At 39.2% G+C, this 23,957-nt stretch overlaps 1 protein-coding gene across 2 annotated transcripts in view; it reads left to right on the forward strand.

Moving 5' to 3' along the window:
- The first annotated feature begins 6,548 nt into the window (after nt 1-6,548).
- Nucleotides 6,549-23,957, forward strand: part of LOC128657239 (gastrula zinc finger protein XlCGF26.1-like) — an 83,916-nt gene continuing 66,507 nt past the window's right edge. For both annotated transcript variants that reach the window (XM_053711503.1, XM_053711504.1), the window contains exons 1-3: nt 6,549-6,672; nt 11,166-11,273; nt 11,859-11,954. In XM_053711503.1, the coding sequence (XP_053567478.1) occupies nt 6,645-6,672; nt 11,166-11,273; nt 11,859-11,954 (232 nt within the window). In that variant the 5' untranslated portion in view covers nt 6,549-6,644. The remainder of the gene's footprint in view (nt 6,673-11,165; nt 11,274-11,858; nt 11,955-23,957) is intronic.

The following is a 23,957-nucleotide window of genomic DNA, read 5'->3' on the forward strand; positions in this document are numbered from 1 at the left end:
AGGATCTACCAAACAAAGGTGGTCCTCCTTTAGGTAAAATGTAGAGGCGTAGATTTTTAGTTATACCATTAAATGTCACTGTAGGTGATACACACCCAATAGGCTTTATTATTTCATTTGAATATGTTTGCATGGTGACAGCTGTTGGAACAATTGGTTGCCTTAGTCCCAGGCGGTTCCAATCAGCAGCTGTGATAACAGAGACTGCTGCTCCTGTATCAACTTCCATAATGAGAGGTTTACCATCTATATTCACCTTTGCTTGCAGTTCTGCAATTTTATTCTCAAGGCTGTAGAGCTGTAATGTGTATAATGGTTTGTCTTCCTCTGAATCAGTGTGTGGTGTATCTACTTGCACATGAAAAGCTGCACGTGACTTGCTGCCTTTCTTACTTTTATCTCTGTCTAAGGAACTTCTGCACACTCTCTTTGTATGACCAATCTTCCCACACCCATAGCAGGTGCTGTTCCTAAACCTGCAGGCATTTGCTGTGTGATTTGTGTCACCACATCTGTAACAAGCTGTCTGTGACCCTTGTCTAGCTGGATACTGTTTATTTAGGTGCACACTTGTATGAAAAACATCTATTTCCTTATCACAAACTGCCTGTGCTGGGGCCTGGAGCATTTGTGCATCTTTAGTAGCAAGTTCCATGACTGTAGCTATCTCTATAGCACGCTTTAGTGTTAAATCATCCTCTGCTAATAGTCTCTTTTGTACTGTACAGTCCATGAGTCCAATAACAAACATATCACGTAAAGCAGTGTTTAAATAATCCCCAAATCTGCAGCTACTTGCTAGTTTCTTTAAACTGATCACATAAGTTTTAATGTCCTCATGCTGCAATTGCTTGCGTGTGTAAAACTTAAAGCGTTCTGATATCTCTAGAGGCTTAGGTAGGTAGTGGTCAGATAACAGGCAGATCAGGTCAGACAGAGGTTTAGCATTAGGTTTATCTGGTGAGAGAATGTCCCTTAATGTAGTGTAAGCTGCTGAGCCTATAGTTGTCAGAAACACAGCCACTTGCTTATCAGCTCCTATGTTATTTGCTGTACAATATAGCTCAAACTGTTCAACCCATGTGTCCCATCTGTCTGTGTCTGCTGCAAACACAGGTAAGGTGCCAATAAGTGCCATTATAGGGTCAGACCACAGATCCTCGTCGCCAGCTGTTATGTTCTGTGTGTAGTCAGGATTAGAACATTCAGTTGTGTGCTGTTACCTTGTGTCTTGCACATATCATGAAGACTCTGCAGCAGGAACTTTAGATAACTTTTATTCAGCTACAGCCACATGGCTTATTCTCTAGCAGGTTCCATCAGTAAAACTAACATGGCTTCTGATGATGTCACAATGTGCACAGTGCAGCCCTCTCTGGCAGTTCAGGGGCTTAAACAGTGTGCCAGTGCCTAACTTAGTGTAAAATGTACACATGTAATTAAAATTTGTACTGATTGCTTGTTAATAATTTTCTTTAACATTCACTTTAAAAGAATGTAATATATATATATATATATATATATATATATATATATATGTGTGTGTGTGTGTGTGAATAAATATATATATATATATATATATGTGTGTGTATGTGTGTATAGATATATATATATATATATACACATTTATATGTGTGTGTGTATATATATATATATATATATAAAATAAATAAAATGTGTGTGTGATTCTCTGCTGGGCACCTCTCATATACACACAGTCAGGGAGCAACATGTATTATCCATCAATGTAACATGTAGGGGCATGTTACATTGAGTGAATCTGCCTTTTTGGCCCCGCCTTTTTTGTGACCACACCAGTTTGTGGCTCCGCCCACCCATGGCTGGTATTTTTTTATTTTTTTTTAAAGGTGGCAACCCTATTTATAAGGTAACCCCTGTGACTGTCATTTATAAGGTAACCACTGTGAATGAGCATTAAAGTGAAGGTAAAGTTTTCCCGATTACATTAGCTAATTATACTTTTTACCCAAAATAAATAGTACTTTAATTCATGATTTTTTCTAATTCTAAGTATAAAGTGAGTTTTATAGCTGTAAACTTACTTGCTTTTGAGTAGAAAATTCAACCCGTCATAATTATTTTTTTTTCTCTGCAGGTCACGTTTTTATTTCTGCCTATTGAAATCCTGGCCGTTAGGCGGCCGTCAAATTACGTCATCCCCCTAAGGGATGATCTGCGCAGGCGTTTAGCCTTGGTTTTTGCTGTAGAAGATTACCGCATGCGCATTGCTTAGTAGACAATGCTGTGCGCATGCGCAGATCATTTGGATCCTCCTGAACGCTCTTTTGAGACACATATAGAGCGGGTGGGACCGCTCTATACGTCACTGTCACTAAGATCAGGAAATGGATGTGGGGAGGAGTTTTTAACATAACGGTATGTTAAAAACGCACAATATTATTTGGCAATTAAATAAGGAATTGTAAAAAAAAGTTAGCGATCTTAATATTTGAACTATGAAGACTTTGTTACTGTTTACTAGTAGGTAAAACTTTACCTTCACTTTAAGTACAAGAAAGCTGCAAAATGTACAAGGCTGAAGTTGTCTTCTTATTTAGTCAGCTTCTTATTCTGCAACTGATTACAATTTGTAAAATAAAGATTTATAAACAAAATATCTAGCATTATTTTTAGTTTAAATAAAATACACTTCCCAAAAACCTAAACAAACTTACATTTTATAAATAAAAATCATCTTATATTGCAATAAACAGATGGCAAACATGGCATAATTTTGAGTAACTGATATTTTAAATGGGTTAAAATTCTGTGGGCCACTCATTTATATGTGGATATATACAGGGCGTGAACCCCATCATACAACAGACATGTTAACAGCCTGGCCCAACACTGTTTATGGCAAATAAATTGGTGACAACCTTGTCACTTCATATATTTTGTAATCCCCCCAAAAAAGAAAAAAGAAAACCCCTATTTGGCACACACTTAAACACATAGGTAGATCTGCAGAAAGGGAGCAAAAAATAAATAAAACTTAACTTTTACTGTCAAATCGTTGAGGCTCTAAGAAAGCCCAGGTGAAACGTGCATTAGGCGTTCGCCTGTCTGTGAGTAATCTGGACATGGTTATACTTTATTTGTGTGCTCTCTGTGATTGATATACAGGTTATTCTGGTCATTCCTTAGTCACTGCAAGCCGTATCTTTTTCACAATAATTGTAAGCAGCTGCCTACCAAGAGAGAGTCTGATAAGCCCCACCCTTCACCTACCTATGTGGGTAGCACCAAATCATAGTCAGTAGTTTTTTAGGGATCTTTTTCTATCTCCGTGGACATCTTACAATGGGCCTCTGACAGTGTTGGAATCTGCTTAATTTTGCAAACTTAGAGCCTCAATGATTATTGTCTTATTTTGAAATAGACAATTGTAGTGTGTTTAATCCAGATGCTCCAATATTTGTATTTTAATATTTGACAGTAAAAGTTGTTTTATTTTTTTGGCTCCCTTTCTGCCGATCTACCTATGTGTTTAAGTGTGTGTCAAATAGTTGTTTTCTTTTTTCTTTTTCTTTGGGATTACACTGTATACCAACCACTAGGGCACCCCCTGCACTCCCCTAAGGAATATGAGTGTATGGGTTATAGATGGAACCATAGTTTGATGAATAAAGCAGTTCTGTACCTATCTCCTTGATATACAGTTCATATATTTTACCTTTTCCGAATAAGTAACTGGTATTTTAAAATGATTAAAATCCTTTGGGCCATTAATTTCTGCGTAAATACATACACGTCGTGAAGCCCTACATAGGATAAACATGTTTTCAGCCTGGCCCAATGGTTTCTATGGCAAAAAAAAAAACTATTGACAACCTTGCCACTTCATTTGACCTTTTCTAAATAAATAACTGGTATTTCAAATGGCTTAAAATCCTTTGGGCCACTCTTAACTGTGTGGATATATACCAGGAGTGAGTCCCTTCATAGGATAAATATGTTCTTATAGCACAAAGATATAGTGGTGCTTACCAGTCCTGGGGGTCTGTATGTCCATGTATATCGAGCTGCGTCGCTTCAGCGTGTTTCCGGCGTGAGCTCTGTAAGCTTGATCAGCTGTTAGCTATATCCGGGAAAAGGGAGCCCAGCCAATGCGCCTCCATCTAGGGCACAAATTCTCAGAGCAAAAATCACACAAACAGGCTTCCGGGCTTCACAAACCTTTTGTTTTAAGTGTCCATAGGATATGAAATAAAAATGATTCAGGGGGTCACGTAGAAAGTTAAAAAAGGAAGTTTATTAGTTGAGACACTTAAAAACAGAATGAGCCTGAGCTCAAAAAATGGACATAAAGGGGTCACAGAACGGCAACTGCAGACATGTTTCGTGTGGTTCTACCACACTTGATCACTGCTCATAAATATGTTCTTAGCCTGGCACAACGCTTTTTGTAGCAAACAAACTGGTGTCAACATTTCCATCTCATATATTTTTAAATTTCTGAATAAGTAACTAGTATTTTAAAAGGGTTAAAATCCTTTGGACCACTCACTTTTTTGTGGATATATACAGGGCATGAACCTCTCCATAGAATAAACATGTTCTCACCCTGGCCCAATGCTTTTTGAAGCAAACAAACTGGTAACAACCTTGTCACCCCATATATTTTACCTTTTTCTAAAAAGGAATCAGATATTTTAAAAGGGTTAAAATCCTTTGGGCCCTCATTACTGTGTGTATATATACAAGGAGTGAGCCCCTTCATATACAAGGAGTGAGCCCCTTCATACATAGAATAAACATGTTTTCAGCCTGGCCCAAAGCTTTTTGTAGAAAACAAACTTGTGCCAATGTGGTCATCTCATACATTTAACCTTTTCTGAATAAGTAACTAGTATTTTGAAAGGGTAAAATACTTGTGGTCACTCATTTCTGTGTGGAAATATACAGAATGTGAGCCCCATCATAGGAGAGACATGTTCTCAGCCTGGCCCAACGCTATTTATGGCAAATAAACTGGTGCCAACCTTGCCACTTTATATATTTTACCTTTTCTAAGTAACTAAATAGTATTTTAAAACGGTTAAAATCCTTTAGGCCACTGATTTCTGTGTGGTTATATAGAGCGTGAGCCCCTTTGTACAATCCAATTGTTTTCAGATTGTCCCAAAGATTTATATGGCAAAGAAACCCTTTAAATAGCAGTAACTTATTTAGAAAAGGTAAAATATGTGATTTGACAAGGTCGGCACCAGTTTGTTTGTCATAAAAAGCGTTGGGCCAGGCTAAGAACATGTCTGTGCTATAAAGGGGCTCATGCCCTGTATATATCCACACAAAAATGAGTGGCCTACAGGATTTTAACCCTTTTACAATACCACTTATTCAGAAAAGGTAAAATATATGAAGTGGCAAGGTTGACCCAATTTGTTTGCCATAAAGAGCGTTGGGCCGGGCTGACAACATGTCTGTCCTATAAAGGCTTCATGCCTTGTATATTCCACACATAAATGAGTGGCCCAAAATATTTTAACCTTTTCAAATGACCAGTTACTTATTCAGAAAAGGTAAAATATATGAGATGGCAAGTTTGGCACAAGTTTGTTTGCTATAAAAAGCATTGGGCCAGGCTAAAAACATGCTTATCCTATGAAGGGCTTCACGCCGTGTATGTATCCACACAAAAATTAGTGGCCCAAAGGATTTTAACCCTTTTAAAATACCTGTTACTTATTCAGAAAAGGTAAAATGTATGAAGTGGCAAGGATGGCACCAGATTGTTTGCCTTAAAAAGCATTGGGTCAGGCTGATAATATGTCTAGTCTATGATGGGTCACGCCTTGTGTATATATACACACATAAATGAGTGGCCCAAAAGATTTTATCCTTTTTAAATACCAATGACTTATTTAGAAAAGGTAAAATATATAAAGTGGCAAGGTTGGCACCAATTTGTTTGCCATAAAGAGCTTTGGACAAGGCTGATAACATCTGTCCCATGAAGAGGCTCACACATTTTATATTCCACACATAAATGAGTGGCGTAAAGGATTTAACCCTTTTATAATATTAGTTACATATTATAAACAATCAAAATTATGCCGTTTGCCATCTGATTATTGCAATATAAGTTTTTTTAAAATAAAATTTAAGTTTATTTAGGTTTTTGAAAAGTGTATTATTTTATTTAAAATAAAAATAATGCGAGATATCTTTATTTGCCAATTGTAATCAGTTGCAGAAAAAGAAGCTGACTGAATAAGAATCCAACTTCAGATTTGTACATTTTTCAGCTTTCTTGTTCTTAATGTTCATTCACAGTGGTTACCTTATAAATGACAGTCACAGTGGTTACCTTATAAATGACAATCAGCATAAACCACTTTGAATGAACATTAAGAACAAGAAAGCTGCAAAATGTTTCATTTTCAGAATGATTGTCTATAAGTTGTTTGTTACATTAAAGTTGATTAAAAAAAAAAAAAGCTTTGAGTGGAGGTCACATGTTTCCTGTCTAGAGTCAGTGGAGGTCACATGTTTCCTGTCTATTGTGGAGCTCCAGTCTGCAGCTAGACTACTGTGGAAAGAGGACTGCAGTAAGTGTAAAAGAGATTCAAGAGTGGTTGCCATTTTGTATTCTTTCTGCATCTGATTGATTCCTGCTGATGACCTCCCTGCAGTGTATACTTGAAGGTTCGTTATCTACCTCCAGCTTTGATGTTAATGTATGCTGGGAATCGTAGTTTGTTTTTGTCTGTATGTTTCCATTATGTTAGTGACGTCTGTACAAGCCATGCTGGGGTTCTAGTTTATTTCGGTGTTCTCCTTATTTTTGGGTAGCTTGTGCGCTCTCAGCAGTGTAACCAGGTTAGTAAATCAGCCGTAGCACGAAGTGTGTAATTATGTATAGATCATGTTTGTGTAACTGTGTGTGATGTTTATGTATGTGTAACTGTGTAACCGTGTGTGTGTGTGATGTGTAACTGTGTGTGGTGTGTAACTCTGTGTGCGTGTGATGTGTAACTGTGTGGGATTTGTATGTATGTGTAACTGTTTGTGTGTCATGTATGTATGTGTAACTGTGTGTCTCATATGTAATGAATGTATGTGTGTGATATGTATGTGTAACTGTGTGTATGCATGTCTAACTGTATGTATGCATGTGTTTAACTGTGTGTAGAAATAAAGGGGTGTGTGTGCAGAGCACCTAAATAAAAGGCTAAGGTGTCTGGTAAGTCAAAAGTGTAAAATTAACCTTGTGCAGTTCCTAGTACCAGCGAACAGCAGGGTCGGATTACATGTAAAGGAATAAAACTTTAATACAATATTACATCAAATTAAATTAAAATCATTGATGCATGGGAATATTAAAAGCAATAAAATACAGATTAAGTATCGATTAGAATAGCAGATGGAACAATCAAGCAACAAATATCCTGTTTGTGAAGCTCGCTAAAATGTCTTTTATATAAAAGGTGAGCACAAAAAAAGTGAGCACAAGAAAGGGGTGACGATGTGTCAATCCCAATAGGTTAACCTATATGGAAAAAGAGTGTGGTGCACCAAAAAAAATGATGGGTTCAAACTGTAAAGTCAATACTCAAAAATCAAAAGTCAAATCATGCAAATAATAGTGTCTTTGTGGTGCTCCTGTGTAAGGTGTGTAGAAAAACGATGTGCAGATAATGTCCAAAAAATAAGCAAAATGCAAAAGTGAAAAAAATAAAAATAAAAACAAGAAATAAAAAAATCAAGTCCGTAATAACACGTTAAAAAAAAGAAGTCAAACTTGTTTTCCTGGTGGTGAGAATCCTCGTGATGAATCCAAAGGAACCATCGGTCTTTAGAATTCCTCTCTAGACGCCCTGGGGTATCCTGTGGAGTTTAAAATAGATAGTGTAGATTGTTTCAGAAAACAGTGTTGGTATCAAAAATATGCTTACCAGCTTGAAGTCCACGTGTTTTGACCTAATGTATAATATAATAAAGTCTTTATAAGTCTTTAAAGAGTGTTTTTAAAATCCACACGTCAGCTCTTCTTCCAGCGGATTGGGCTTGGTTGTGGGTTCTATGAACAAAAGAAAGAACAGCACCTCATGGTGCAGAAAGAAATGCTGAATTTAGCAGTCTGGATGTCAAAGTCACAGCTGACTGTGTATCCTTGGTCTCCCAGGGGGAATGGGGGTAGGTTCAGGAATCCAAAGACAGCTCCAAAAGGGAAAAGCAATAAAGTAGTACAAGGCAGGTACTACTTCTGTCCAGATGTGGTGTGTAAACTGCAGGCAGAGAAGGCAACACGTATTCTCTGGGAGTCTGGGCACTTATTTATTTATAAAATATTTTACCAGAAAGGATACATTGAGATTTCTCTCGTTTTCAGGTATGTCCTGGGTCCACAAAACATTGCATTGATACAATAGGGTACAATAAAATTCAAAAACAATAATAATACACAATAGATGCAAAAATTTTACATAGAACAGGTAAGAAATATATAATCAACCATGACAGGAGCATTCTGTTTTGAGATATGTAGAGAGGGATCTCTTAAAGGATATTATGCTTGGGGAAGGTTTGAAAGTGTCCGGGAGGTCATTCCATAACTGTGGCGCTCTGTAGGAAAAGGAGGATCGAGCTGCTTTCTTTTTGTATTGAGGCAAGCTAAATAATGTGCTGGTATTGGATCGGAGGTTATAGGAGGTGGGAACAGCCGGGGAGAGCATTCTGATCAGGTAGGGTGGGAGCTTCCCAGAAAGGCTCTTAAAGACAAGGCAGGAAAGATGGAGGGAGCGTCTGGATTCCAGCGTCAGCCAGTTTAGTTCTTTTAGCATGTCACAATGGTGGGTCTTGTAGTTACATTGTAGCACAAAGCGGCAGAACGAGTTATACTATGTATTAAGTTTATTTAGGTGAGTTTGCGGTGCAGGTGCGTATACTACGTCCCCATAATCCATGATAGGCATCAGCATTTGCTGTACAATCTTTTCCTTTACTGTAGGGCTGAGGCAAGATTTGTTTCTGTACAGGGCACCTAGTTTTGGATAAAGTTTAGATGCAAGTTTTTCTATGTGGGGGCCAAAAGATAGATTAGGGTCTAACAACATACCCAAGTATTTGAAAGAGTGGACTGCGGTAAGCGGGCAATTGGATTTTGTTTTGATGCGTAGATGGGAATTTTGTAATTTGTGTAATTTAGGCCCAGTTCCAAAGATCATTGTGACAGTTTTTTCAGTGTTTAGGAAGAGTTTGTTATTTGAGATCCACTTTTCTACCTCTGTGAACTGGTCTTGGAGCACTGCTTCAAGCTGCGGCAGATCAGATTTGTTTGCATAGATTACCGTGTCGTCTGCGTACATGTGTACAGTTGAGGATTTGCAGACATTAGGCAGATCATTTATAAATAATGTGAATAGTAGGGGTCCGAAAATGGAACCTTGGGGAACACCACACGTGACTGGGAGAGGGAGGGAGTCACTGTTAGAAACGGAGACATATTGTGATTGATCCGATACATATGATCTAAACCAGGTTAACGGACAATCAGCAATACCAGAGTTTTTTAGTTTGAGCAGTAGTATATCGTGGTCCACTGTGTCAAAAGCCTTTGCAAAATCAAGGAAAATAGCTCCAGTTAGGTCTCCTTGTTCCATGCCAGTTTGGATGTCGTTGCAAACTTTTAGAAGGGCAGTTGTAGTGGAGTGATTCGGTCGAAAACCTGATTGATCAGGGGTCAGATAGTTAGAAAGTTGGTAATACTCGCATAATTGCGTATGGACGCATTTTTCTAAGATTTCTGACAATACTGGGAGCAATGATATAGGGCGATAGTTAGAAACCAAGGTTAACTCCCCACTTTTATGAATAGGCACTACTCTTGCAGTTTTCCAGAGTTTGGGTATGTATCCAGATACCAAGGATTCGTTAATTAGGATTGTGACAGGCTTAGCAATTGCCGGCACACTGAGCTTCAACAGCATTGCTGGGATTTGATCAGGTCCAGACTGGTTTTTCATTTTTAGATTATTAAGGTGTTTCTTAATGACATTGATGGGTACAGGTCTAAAATTGAACTTCTCTTTATTGGGTCTTTGCTGTTTTAGTGGGGCCTGATCCCCATTTGTAGCTTCAGGATGCGTGCCATTTATTAGTTTGTCAATCAGGGTGGTGGAGCATCCGACAAAATAATTGTTAAAGGCATTTGCTACTTCTAATTGGAGTTGCAGGTTTTGGTTATCCACATTGACAGTGGAGGGTTGGGAGTGGATTGGTGGATTTTGTAAGTTATTTACAAGTTTCCAAAACTTTCTAGGGTTAGATATGTTATTATTCAGATTTTCACTGAAATATTGGGCCTTGGCCAATTTTGTTTGTTTAGTGCATATATTTCGCCATTGTCTATATACACAGGGATCATTCATAGAGCCAGTATGCTTGAACTTTGACCACAATGAATCCCGAAATTGGTACATTTGAATGAGGTCATCTGTGATCCAATTCAAGTGTGCTCCTTTTACTCTCACCTTACGCAGCGGGGCATGCAAATTCCAAACTTGTAGGAGTTCAGACTGAAAGAATTCAATTGCAGAGTCTAGATCTTCCGTATAGTGCTTTTCCTTTTGTGAGTACCTTTCCATATAGATCTAAAAATCCTTCAATAGAAAGTTTCTTTCTGCACCATGGGGTGCTTTTCTTTGTTTTATTCATAGGTACAGGATCATGCTCTTTATATAGCAGCGGTGCTTGTCATGGGAGCACACTGAAGTAGGCTCAGGAGCGTGCTTTATGTATGACAGCAGTGCTTGTCGTGAGAGCATACTGAGATAGGCACAGGTTAAGTTGGATCAAGGAGTTAGATGCATTCAATGTGACTATGGTATTCCAAGGCGCTGGTTTATTTGGGCCCATAGTTGGTACCTGTTAACCTTTTACATTGGGATTTTTTTCTTATTATTTGTGCTACTGTACTTAAATTCTATTATATAAAATCTGTGCAAATTTCTTCCCAAAAGTGATTCAATATTACTCATTGCTGTAAGTGGCTGCATTTCATTCAAAGCGTGATTTTATTATCTAGATTATTAGGCTTCAGGATATTATTGTAAAAAAAACATACAAATTTCTGTTATATAAGTTCATGTTACACCCTGTACCGTGTACTATCAGGTAACTTTCTGCTGTAATTACAGGGCGTCTAGAGGAAAACCCGGGCACTGGGCTATTAAATGTGAAGGAAGAGGATGAGACAGATGACATGAATAGTCATCAGACTGAAATACATTGCTCCCTCCCTGCCGGTGAGTAGTAATACGTTAGAGTCTGCCGGGGCTGTGCACACAGTTACTTACTGCTCTCCCTCCCTGCCAGTGAGTAGTAATACGTGAGAGTCTGCCGGGGCTGTGCACACAGTTACTTACTGCTCTCCCTCCCTGCCGGTGAGTAGTAATACGTGAGAGTCTGCCGGGGCTGTGCACACAGTTACTTACTGCTCTCCCTCCCTGCCGGTGAGTAGTAATACGTGAGAGTCTGCCGGGGCTGTGCACACAGTTACTTACTGCTCTCCCTCCCTGCCGGTGAGTAGTAATACGTGAGTCTGCCGGGGCTGTGCACACAGTTACTTACTGCTCTCCATTGTAGTTTACTGTCTGGTTTATAAGCGCAGATAACAACATGAGTTAAACCCTTGTTTAATTCATGTGGTAGTTTTATACTGGAATATAGAGGCTCACAGTAAAAAAAAAAAAAAAGGATGAGAGGGAAAAGGAGGAGAATATGTCTATTTGGTGCTATTGTCTGTCAGAGAAATAAACAAACTATTTTATGGTAAAGTTATAAAAACTAGATCATGTGATAGAAAAACTGAATCTGCTTTATTTGTACAGATGAAGATAACGCTGATATAGTGAAAGCTCAAGATCTGTGTGTGAGGCATCAGCTGGAAGCACCAGATAAGGAAACCAGTGACAGCATCAGCCCAGGTGAGTGTACACTTGTGTGTCTGAGGTAAACAGGATACAGAGCAAGGAGCAGTGTTATTGAGAGCTTTTAAAGTTATAGTCAGGATTTTATGTTTTATTCTGGAGGTAAGAGCAAGCCATTGAAGGGACTTGCAGAGAGGGGCAGCAGATGAGGAGCGACATATAAGGAAGATCAGCCTGGTAGAGGCATTTATTATGGATTGTAAGAAAGATAGACTGCAGCTAGGGAGGCCGGAGAGGATAGAGTTGCAATAGTCAAGGCGCGAAATGATGAGAGAGTGGATTAAAGTCTTAGCTCTGTCTTGTGTGAGTTAGTGGCGAATTTTGGAGATGATTTTGAGGTGGAGGTGGCAAGTATTGCCCAAAAACTGAATGTGGGGAGTGAAAGAAAGATCAGAGCCAAGACATTAGGCATGCGGGTTTGGGGTAATGATGTTATTATCAAAAGTTAGAGAAAGTTTTGGGGTGGGGATTTTGGTTGAAGGGGGGAAAATAAGGAGCTCAGTTTTTTTAGAAATTTAGCTTAAGGTAGTGAGAGGAAATCCTGCATGAAATATTAGAAAGACAGTTAGTGACACGAGTTAGTAAGGAAGGGGATAGGTCTGGTAGATTTGGGTATCATCAGCATACAAATGGTATTGAAATCCATGGGACTGTTATAAGGAACCTAAGGATGATGTATAAATTGAGAAGAGAAGGAGACTGAGGACAGAGCCTTGTACACCAACAGACAGTGGTAAAGGGTCAGAGGATGTGCCAGAGAAGGTAACACTAAAGGTCCGGTTAGACAGGTAAGAGGAGAGCCACGAGAGAGCTGTGTCACAGATGTCGAAGGATTGGAGGGTTTGGAGCAAGAGAGTGTGGTCAACTGTGTCAAAGGCTGCAGATAGATCAAGAAGGATTTACAAAGAAAGTGGCCTTTAGATTTTGCTGTAATTGGGTCATTAGTAACCTTAATGATTGCAGTTTCTGTGGAGTGTTGTGGGCGAAATCCAGATTGCAGAGAGTCAAGGAGGGAGTTTAATGTGAGGAAATGTGATAAACTTGTATATATGAGTCTTTCCAGAAGTTTTGAGGTGAGGGGGAGTAGGGAAATAGGGTGGTAGTTGGATGGGGATGATGGATCAAGAGAAGATTTTTTGAGGATAGGTGTAATTAGTGCGTGTTTAAGGGATGAGGGAAATATACCAGTGCTGAGGGAGAGATTCAAAATATGTGTGAGGATAGGAGTAAGAGTAGGCGAGAAGGAGGGCAGTAATTGTGAGGGGATGGGATTAAGGTAGTGAGGTAAAAGGAAGATATAAGGGCAGAAACTTCTTCCTCAGTAGCAGGAACAAAAAAGCTGAGTCTGGCTTTGTGGGTTTTGGACATCGGTGATTGGTTGAGGGGGTTAGAGACTGGTAGTGTGTTGAGAGAGGATTTCATTTCTGATGGGATCTAATTTGTTGTTGAAGTGTTTTGCAAAATCTTGAGCTGAGAGAGAAGTGGAAATAGGAGGTGGGGTGGGCGGAGAAGGGTGTTAAAAGTGGGAACAGACATTTTTGAATTGAAGAAAGAGTAGAGAAGTAGTCCTGCTTGGAGAGGTTAAGGGCAGAATAGAAGGAGTTTAAGACGAACTTGTAATGAATGAAGTCAGCTGAAAGATGGGATTTTCTCCAATGTCGCTCAGCAGGGTGTAGGTAGCATGTCAGAGGAGTATGCCAGGACTGAGGACAAGTGACTTTTTGGCTATGGTAGGAGATGCCAAATTGTCAATGACTGCTGTAAGAGTGGAATTATAGTGACAGATTGGTCAGGGCAGGAAAAGGAGGAGATGGAAGAGAGCAGAGGTGTGAGAGAGAGTTAAAGAATATATGAAATTCATGAGAGCAGTGATGTGATGACAAAAGGGATGGGCTGATGAATGTAGTAGGTGGGGACGGAAAAGGAGTAAATGAAAGGGATAGTTTGTTAAACAGACGAGAGGTAGCAAAGAGGAACATAATGAATTGGAACATTTTGCAAAATGGGAAACAATGAGATACATAAAACACAATATTACAAGAGTACTTGCCTGGAGTCTTGCCCCTTGTCCAATATTTGTTACATTCTTGTATAATTCTTATCTTAGTGCCTCACTTATAAAATGTTTACTTAAAAAATGTGAACATATGCTATTGTGACAATGCACACTTCCCAGGCAATGCACCCCCAGGGTTACAGGTGGGTGTGCACATATATTGTGTGTGAGGTATGTAAGTTACAGATGAGTGTGCACATATATTGTGTGTATGGTATGTGAGTTGTAGGTGAGTGTGTACATAAATTGTGTGTGAGGTATGTGAGTTACAGGTGAGTGTGCACATATATTGTGTGTGACAACAAAAAAAGGCCAAACTTTCAGCGCTCAGGCTCTTACCTATGGCGTTTCTTCAGCGTCAATACTTGCAAAAGGGGCTGGTAACGTAAACGGTGCAGGAGTGCCGCCTCCGTCACAGTGGTAAATTCAAATATTGAAAGACAGGTATGCTCCGAACTCGACCATCAAGGATATCCAGACTTGGTTATATAAAACTCCAAATTTATTCGTACATTTAAAAGTTCAGGATCCACAAAACTACAAAATGTAAAATCAGCACACGCTTTTCGGGCTACTCCAAGCCCTTGCTCACCAGCTGTGTACTACTCTTTCAGGTGAACACCTTTATATTGGATTGCCAATTACTTTAGCCCTTAACTATTCAGTACTAAAGAAAACACCTTTGAATGATCCGTGTGTACTATGTGTTTAACAAAAATCTATACTTCTAGCTATTACATATACCCATATCATTTTAAAATATTTTTAATGAAATATGTAATAGAATTACAAACATAATACCAAACATCTATAAGTTAGATAGCATTGATACAGAATCACAAAAAAAATGTTAATAACACAGTATATCAATAGATTGTTTCCACAATTATGTTATATATTTGAAAAATTATATTTCTTTTACATATGACGAGTCCACGGATTTCATCCTTACTTGTGGGATTTATCCTCCTGCTGACAGGAAGTGCCAAAGAGCACCACAGCAGATCTGTATATATAGCTCCTCCCTTCCCTCCCAATCCAGTCATTGTCTTTGCCTTGTTAGTACTAGGAAGAGGTAAAGTGAGGTGTTAGTTTTATTTCTTTCATTTAATTAGCAAGAGTCCATGAGCTAGTGACGTATGGGATATACATTCCTACCAGGAGGGGCAAAGTTTCCCAAACCTCAAAATGCCTATAAATACACCCCTCACCACACCCACAAATCAGTTTTACAAACTTTGCCTCCCATGGAGGTGGTGAAGTAAGTTTGTGCTAGATTCTTCGTTGATATGCGCTTCGCAGCAGGCTGGAGCCCAGTTTTCCTCTCAGTGTGCAGTGAATGTCAGAGGGATGTGACGAGAGTATTGCCTATTTGAATTCAATGATCTCCTTCTACGGGATCTATTTCATAGGTTCTCTGTTATCGGTCGTAGAGATTCATCTCTTACCTCCCTTTTCAGATCGACGATATACTCTTATATATACCATTACCTCTACTGATTCTCGTTTCAGTACTGGTTTGGCTTTCTACTACATGTAGATGAGTGTCCTGGGGTAAGTAAGTCTTATTTATGTGACACTCTAAGCTATGGTTGGGCACTTTTATATAAAGTTCTAAATATATGTGTTTAAACATTTATTTGCCTTGATTCAGGATGTTCAACATTCCTTATTTTCAGACAGTCAGTTTCATTATTGGGATAATGCATATGAATAATCAATTTTTCTTACCTTTAAATTTGACTTTTTTCCTGTGGGCTGTTAGGCTCGCGGGGGCTGAAAATGCTTATTTTTATTGCGTCATTTTTGGTGCAGACTTTTTTGGCGCAAAAATTTTCTTTGTCATTTCCGGCGTCATACTTGTCGCCGGAAGTTGCGTCATTTTTTTGACATTTTTTTTGTGCCAAAAATGTCGGCGTCACCGGATGTGGCATCATTTTTGGCGCTTTAAGCATTTAGGCGCCAAATAATGTGGCCGTCTTTTTTGGCGCTAAAAAATATGGGCGTCATTATTGTCTCCACATTATTTAAGTCTCGTTGTTTATTTGCTTCTGGTTGCTAGAAGCTTGTTCATTGGCATTTTTTCCCATTCCTGAAACTGTCATTTAAGGAATTTGATCAATTTTGCTTTATATGTTGTTTTTTCTATTACATATTGCAAGATGTCTCAGATTGACCCTGAATCAGAAGATACTTCTGGAAAATTGCTGCCTGATGCTGGATCTACCAAAGTTAAGTGTATTTGTTGTAAACTTGTGGTAACTGTTCCTCCGGCTGTTGTTTGTAATGAATGTCATGACAAACTTGTTAATGCAGATAATATTTCCTTTAGTAATGTTCCATTACCTGTTGCTGTTCCATCAACATCTAATATTCAGGGTGTTCCTGTTAACATAAGAGGTTTTGTTTCTAAATCTATTAAGAAGGCTATGTCTGTTATTCCTCCTTCCAGTAAACGTAAAAGGTCTTTTAAAACTTCTCATTTTTCAGATGAATTTTTAAATGAACATCATCATTCTGATTCTGTTTCTGATAATGATTTTTCGGGTTCAGAGGATTCTGTTTCAGAGGTTGATACTGATAAATCTTCATATTTATTTTAAATGGAATTTATTCACTCTTTACTTAAAGAAGTCTTAATTGCATTAGAAATAGAGGAATCTGGTCCTCTTGATACTAAATCTAAACGTTTGAATACGGTTTTTAAACCTCCTGTAGTTATTCTGGAGGTTTTTCCCGTCCCTGATGCTATTTCTGAAGTAATTTCCAGGGAATGGAATAATTTGGGTAATTCATTTACTCCTTCTAAACGGTTTAAGAAATTATATCCTGTGCCATCTGACAGATTAGAGTTTTGGGACAAAATCCCTAAGGTTGATGGGGCTATCTCTACTCTTGCTAAACGTACTACTATTCCTACGGCAGATAGTACTTCCTTTAAGGATCCTTTAGATAGGAAAATTGAATCCTTTCTAAGAAAAGCTTACTTATGTTCAGGTAATCTTCTTAGACCTGCTATATCTTTGGCGGATGTTGCTGCAGCTTCAACTTTCTGGTTGGAAGCTTTAGCACAACAAGTAACAGATCATAATACTCATAGCATTGTTAATCTTCTTCAACATGCTAATAACTTTATTTGTGATGCCATCTTTGATATCATTAGGGTTGATGTCAGGTATATGTCTTTAGCTTAAATACAAGGTGAATGAAGGATTACTCGGCACTCTGTGCAGTGATAAAATCTTTTTCCTTTATTCGTGAAAACCAGTTAAAAAACAGGTATCAGCGCCTGCATCCAAATACTATGTACAGCACACTTGAGATAAGCAGTAGGTTGGTGGTCACTAATGCTGACGCGTTTCGGCTCCCCACGCCGTAGTCATAGCATACCTTAGTGACCATCAACCTCAATTTAAAAAGGGTTACATCAAACCCTATTGGTTAACTCCAAACACACCTCCTATGCTGCTTAGCTACCATATTGTCTCTTATAGATGAGTACATATTGGTTTTAAACTGTCTAAACTTAAACTGACAGGTTACCTTATGTGACTTGATAAAATATCCTTGTCACTCTCACTTATTCCAACCGTAATTGGTTCTGACTCATAGGTTGGGTTAAACTAAACTTAGCTAAACTTGATTAAATCTGATTTTATTCTTGTTGTTATTGCTTTAAGGCTCCATTGACTATTATTTAATATCTATAGGTAATATTTCAGATTTGCTACACAATAATTCATTTATTAGTTTAGTGTTGTAAAATGGAGTTCCCTTATGTTAAATGTGATGTTGTGATGGCTAGTTTCACTTAATGCCAAAAATTGATGAGATCAAATTCACTGTTTAGGCCAGACGGTCTTCTTGTTTTCATTTTTAGTATCCAGAAGACCTCTTCTCTGGCTAACATGAGATCTCTATTCCCTCCCCTTACGGGGGGGGGGTATGTTTGACTATTGTCCAGGTGAGAGGGCTAGGGTCTTTGTCGTGGACCTGGAGAAAATGTGTAATTAGGGGTGTTGTGAGTGTACCCATTTTTATGTTGTTTATGTGCTCGCGGATTCTGGATCTGACCTCTCGTGAGGTCATACCTATGTATTGCAATCCACATTGTGTGCACGTGAGCACATAAACAACATAAGTAGCTCTGCAGTTAAAGCATCTTTCATGCAGATATGCTTCCCCAGTAATGGTACTGGTGAAGCCATTTCCAACTGCTAAATGCTTACAGGCTATGCAGTCTGTATAGTGGCACCTGAATACACCTTTTGTACTTAACCATGAACTTGTGTTGTTTCTATCCCCTGATTTGAGTACGGTAGGTGCTACCTTATTTCCAATTGTGACTCCTCTTCTGTAGGAGAAGCGACAGCCCCCTCTGACTATGTTGGCTAGACCATCATCGGCCAAGAGTAATGGGAAGTGCTTAGATATAATGTTGCAAACTTCCTTGTATTGATCACTATAGGTTGTCAAAAAAGTGTTTTTTTGTGCATAACTCTCATTGTGTTTTTTGTGTTCTGTTCTTGTCATCAGGAGAGAGTCTCTGTCTTTTTTAGTTACATCTTTTTTGATACCAAGTACCATCTTTTTCGGATACTCTCTAGATATTAGTCTTTCTGTAAGTTCATTAGCCTGTGTTTCAAATGTTTTCTTATTTGAACAATTTCTAAGGGTCCTAACGTATTGTCCTTTGGCTATTGCTTTAAAGACTTTGTGGGGATGACTACTTTTTGCGTGAAGAATGGTATTTTTGGCCGTTGGCTTACGAAAAATACTTGTAGTGATATTGCCCTTTTCACCTCCAATTTCCCCTACCAAAGTTACATCCAAATAGGTAATTTTCTTAGGGTCAGTCTCAAAGGTGAAACCCAAATTCATCTTGTTGTTGTTGAGGTACTCAACAAAGTGTTTCACCTGGTCTATGTCGCCTCTCCAAATCACCAAAAGATCATCTATGAATCTTTTGTAAAAAATAATATTGGGCTTATGCATGTTTCTATCTCCATAGATGTGGGACCTCTCCCACCACCCCATATAGAGGTTAGCGTAGGAGGGGGCAAACTTGGCCCCCATCGCGGTCCCACACCTTTGGAGATAGAAACAGCCATCAAAACAAAAATAATTATGGGTGAGTAAAAATTCAGTCACCCGTAGTATGAAACTACAATGTTCCTCCTCATACTGCCCTGAATGGGTAAGAAAATACCTTATTGCTTTTAGCCCTTCTTTGTGTGGGATAGAGGAGTATAGAGATTTTACATATATAGTTAACCATACATTATCCTCTTCCCAACCTTGTTCATTTAGTAGGCCTAGCAGATGTTTCGTATCTTTTAGATGACTTGGAAGATTTTCCACAAAGTGGAATATGTCCAATATGTCTTTAGCTATTTTAGCTAGAAGAGCTTTATGGCTTAAAACTTGGAATGCTGATATGTCTTCTAAGTCAACTTTGCTTTCCCTTTCTTTCCAGGGTAATAAATTGTTTGGTTCACAGTTGGATTCTATTATTTCAACTGTTACTGGGGGGAAAGGAACTTTTTTACCACAGGATAAAAGATCTAAGGGTAAATTTAGGTCTGCTAATCGTTTTCGTTCCTTTCGTCACAATAAGGAACAAAAACCTGATCCTTCCCCTACAGGAGCGGTATCAGTTTGGAAGCCATCTCCAGTCTGGAATAAATCCAAGCCTTTTAGAAAGCCAAAGCCAGCTCCCAAGTCCACATGAAGGTGCGTCCCTCATTCCAGCCCAGCTGGTAGGGGGCAGATTACGATTTTTCAAAGAAATTTGGATCAATTCGATTCACAATCTTTGGATTCAGAATATTGTTTCACAAGGGTACAGAATAGGCTTCAAGATAAAGGCCTCCTGCAAAAAGATTTTTTCTTTCCCGTGTCCCAATAAATCCAGTGAAGGCTCAAGCATTTCTGAAATGTGTTTCAGATCTAGAGTTGGCTGGAGTAATTGTGCCAGTTCCAGTTTTGGAACAGGGGCTGGGGTTTTACTCAAATCTCTTCATTGTACCAAAGAAGGAGAATTCCTTCAGACCAGTTCTGGATTTAAAAATATTGAATCGTTATGTAAGAATTCCAACATTCAAAATGGTAACTATAAGGACTATTCTGCCTTTTGTTCAGCAAGGGCATTATATGTCCACAATAGATTTACAGGATGCATATCTGCATATTCCGATTCATCCAGATCACTATCAGTTTCTGAGATTCTCTTTTCTAGACAAGCATTACCAGTTTGTGGCTCTGCCGTTTGGCCTAGCAACAGCTCCAAGGATTTTTACAAAAGTTCTCGGTGCCCTTCTATCTGTAATCAGAGAACAGGGTATTGTGGTATTTCCTTATTTGGACGATATCTTGGTACTTGCTCAGTCTTCACATTTAGCAGAATCTCATACGAATCGACTTGTATCGTTTCTTCGAGAACATGGTTGGAGGATCAATTTACCAAAGAGTTCATTGATTCCTCAGACAAGGGTAACCTTTTTAGGTTTCCAGATAGATTCAGTGTCCATGACTCTATCGCTGACGGACAAGAGACGTCTGAAATTGGTTTCAGCTTGTCGAAACCTTCAGTCTCAATCATTCCCTTCAGTAGCCTTATGAATGGAAATTCTAGGTCTTATGACTGCTGCATTGGACGCGATCCCCTTTGCTCGTTTTCACATGCAACCTCTTCAGCTCTGTATGCTGAACCAGTGGTGCAGGGATTATACAAAGATATCACAATTAATATCTTTAAAACCGATTGTACGACACTCTCTGACGTGGTGTACAGACCACCTTCGTTTAGTTCAGGGGGCTTCTTTTGTTCTTCCGACCTGGACTGTGATCTCAACAGATGCAAGTCTGACAGGTTAGGGAGCTGTATGGGGGTCTCTGACAGCACAAGGGGTTTGGGAATCTCAGGAGGCGAGATTACCAATCAACATTTTGGAACTCCGTGCGATTTTCAGAGCTCTTCAGTCGTGGCCTCTTCTAAAGAGAGAGTCGTTCATTTGTTTTCAGATGGACAATGTCACAACCGTGGCATATGTCAATCATCAAGGAGGGACTCACAGTCCTCTGGCTATGAAAGAAGTATCTCGAATACTTGTATGGGCGGAATCCAGCTCCTGTCTAATTTCTGCGGTTCATATCCCAGGTATAGACAATTGGGAAGCGGATTATCTCAGTCGCCAAACATTACATCCGGGCGAATGGTCGCTTCACCCAGAGGTATTTCGTCAGATTGTTCAAATGTGGGGACTTCCAGAAATAGATCTGATGGCTTCTCATCTAAACAAGAAGCTTCCCAGGTATCTGTCCAGATCCAGGGATCCTCAGGCGGAAGCAGTGGATGCATTGTCACTTCCTTGGAAGTATCATCCTGCCTATATCTTTCCGCCTCTAGTTCTTCTTCCAAGAGTGATTTCCAAGATTCTAAAGGAGCGTTCGTTTGTTCTGCTGGTGGCTCCAGCATGGCCTCACAGGTTTTGGTATGCGGATCTTGTCCGGATGGCTACTTGCCAACCGTGGACTCTTCCGTTAAGACCAGAACTTCTATCGCAAGGCCCTTTTTTCCATCAGGATCTCAAATCCTTAAATTTGAAGGTATGGAGATTGAACGCTTGATTCTCAGTCATAGAGGTTTCTCTGACTCCGTAATTAATACTATGGCAGGCTCGTAAATCTGTATCTAGGAAGATATATTATCGAGTCTGGAAGGCTTACATTTCTTGGTGTTCTTCTCATCATTTTTCTTGGCATTCTTTTAGAATTCCTAGAATTTTACAGTTTCTTCAGGATGGTTTGGATAAAGGTTTGTCTGCAAGTTCCTTGAAAGGACAAATCTCTGCTCTTTCTGTTCTTTTTCACAGAAAGATTGCTAATCTTCCTGATATTCATTGTTTTGTACAGGCTTTGGTTCGTATAAAACCTGTCAATTTCTCCTCCTTGGAGTTTGAATTTGGTTCTGGGGGCTCTTCAAGCTCCTCCGTTTGAACCTATGCATTCGCTGGATATTAAATTACTTTCTTGGAAAGTTTTGTTTCTTTTGGCCATCTCTTCTGCTAGAAGAGTTTCTGAATTGTCTGCTCTTTCTTGTGAGTCTCCTTTTCTGATTTTTCATCAGGATAAGGCGGTGTTGCGAACTTCATTTAAATTTTTACCTAAGGTTGTGAATTCTAACAACATTAGTAGAGAAATTGTGGTTCCTTCATTGTGCCCTAATCCTAAGAACTCTAAGGAAAGATCGTTGCATTCTTTGGATGTAGTTAGAGCTTTGAAATATTATGTTGAAGCTACTAAAGATTTCCGAAAGACTTCTAGTCTATTTGTTATCTTTTCTGGTTCTAGGAAAGGTCAGAAGGCTTCTGCCATTTCTTTGGCATCTTGGTTAAAGTCTTTGATTCATCATGCTTATGTTGAGTCGGGTAGAACTCCGCCTCAAAGGATTACAGCTCATTCGACTAGGTCAGTCTCTACTTCCTGGGCATTTAGGAATTAAGCTTCGGTTGATCAGATTTGCAAAGCAGCAACTTGGTCTTCTTTGCATACTTTTACTAAATTCTACCATTTTGATGTGTTTTCTTCTTCTGAAGCAGTCTTTGGTAGAAAAGTACTTCAGGCAGCTGTTTCAGTTTGATTCTTCTGCTTATAATTTCTGTTTTTTTCATTATAAGATTTAAACTTTGTTTGGGGTGTGGATTATTTTTCAGCGGAATTGGCTGTCTTTATTTTATCCCTCCCTCTCTAGTGACTCTTGCGTGGAAGATCCACATCTTGGGTATTCATTATCCCATACGTCACTAGCTCATGGACTCTTGCTAATTACATGAAAGAAAACATAATTTATGTAAGAGCTTACCTGATAAATTCATTTCTTTCATATTAGCAAGAGTCCATGAGGCCCACCCTTTTTTGAGGTGGTTATGATTTTTTTGAATAAAGCACAATTATTCCAATTCCTTATTTTTTATGCTTTCGCACTTTTTTCTTATCACCCCACTTCTTGGCTATTCGTTAAACTGATTTGTGGGTGTGGTGAGGGGTGTATTTATAGGCATTTTGAGGTTTGGGAAACTTTGCCCCTCCTGGTAGGAATGTATATCCCATACGTCACTAGCTCATGGACTCTTGCTAATATGAAAGAAATGAATTTATCAGGTAAGTTCTTACATAAATTATGTTTTTCTTCAATCAAGAATTTTTTGTTTTCAAATAGTGCCAGAGAGTACTATTTTTCTCAGGGAGAACAAGAAGTCCCTTGGCGATGACAGAAGTATCCAAGATAATTCGATGGGCGGAGACTCATTCTTGTTATCTGTCAGCAATATACATCCCAGGAGTGGACAACTGGGAAGCGGACTTTCTAAGCAGACAAACGTTCCATCCGGGGGAATGGGAACTCCATCCTGAGGTCTTTGCCACTCTGATTCTCAGATGGGGCAGACCAGAATTGGATCTGATGGCGTCTCGTCAGAATGCCAAGCTCCTGAGATACGGATCCAGGTCGAGGGATCCCCAGGCCGAACTGATAGATGCCTTGGCAGTGCCTTGGTCGTTCAACCTAGCCTATGTGTTTCCATCGTTTGCCCTCCTTCCCCGGGTGATTGCTCGGATCAAACAGGTGAAGGCTTCAGTGATTCTAATCGCACCTGCGTGGCCTCGCAGGACTTTGTATGCCGATCTAGTGGACATGTCCTCTCTGCCACTGTGGAAGCTTCCATTGAGGCAGGACCTTCTCATTCAGGGACCCTTTCAACACCCAAATCTAATTTCTCTGCAGCTGACTGCTTGGAGATTGAACGCTTGATTTTATCTAAGCGGGGGTTTTCTGATGCGGTTATTGATACTTTGATTCAGGCACGTAAGCCTGTTACTAGAAAGATCTACCATAAGATATCGCGTAAATATCTTTATTGGTGTGAATCCAAGAGCTCCTCATG

Source organism: Bombina bombina, chromosome 4, assembly GCF_027579735.1.
Source record: "Bombina bombina isolate aBomBom1 chromosome 4, aBomBom1.pri, whole genome shotgun sequence".
Taxonomy (NCBI): domain Eukaryota; kingdom Metazoa; phylum Chordata; class Amphibia; order Anura; family Bombinatoridae; genus Bombina; species Bombina bombina.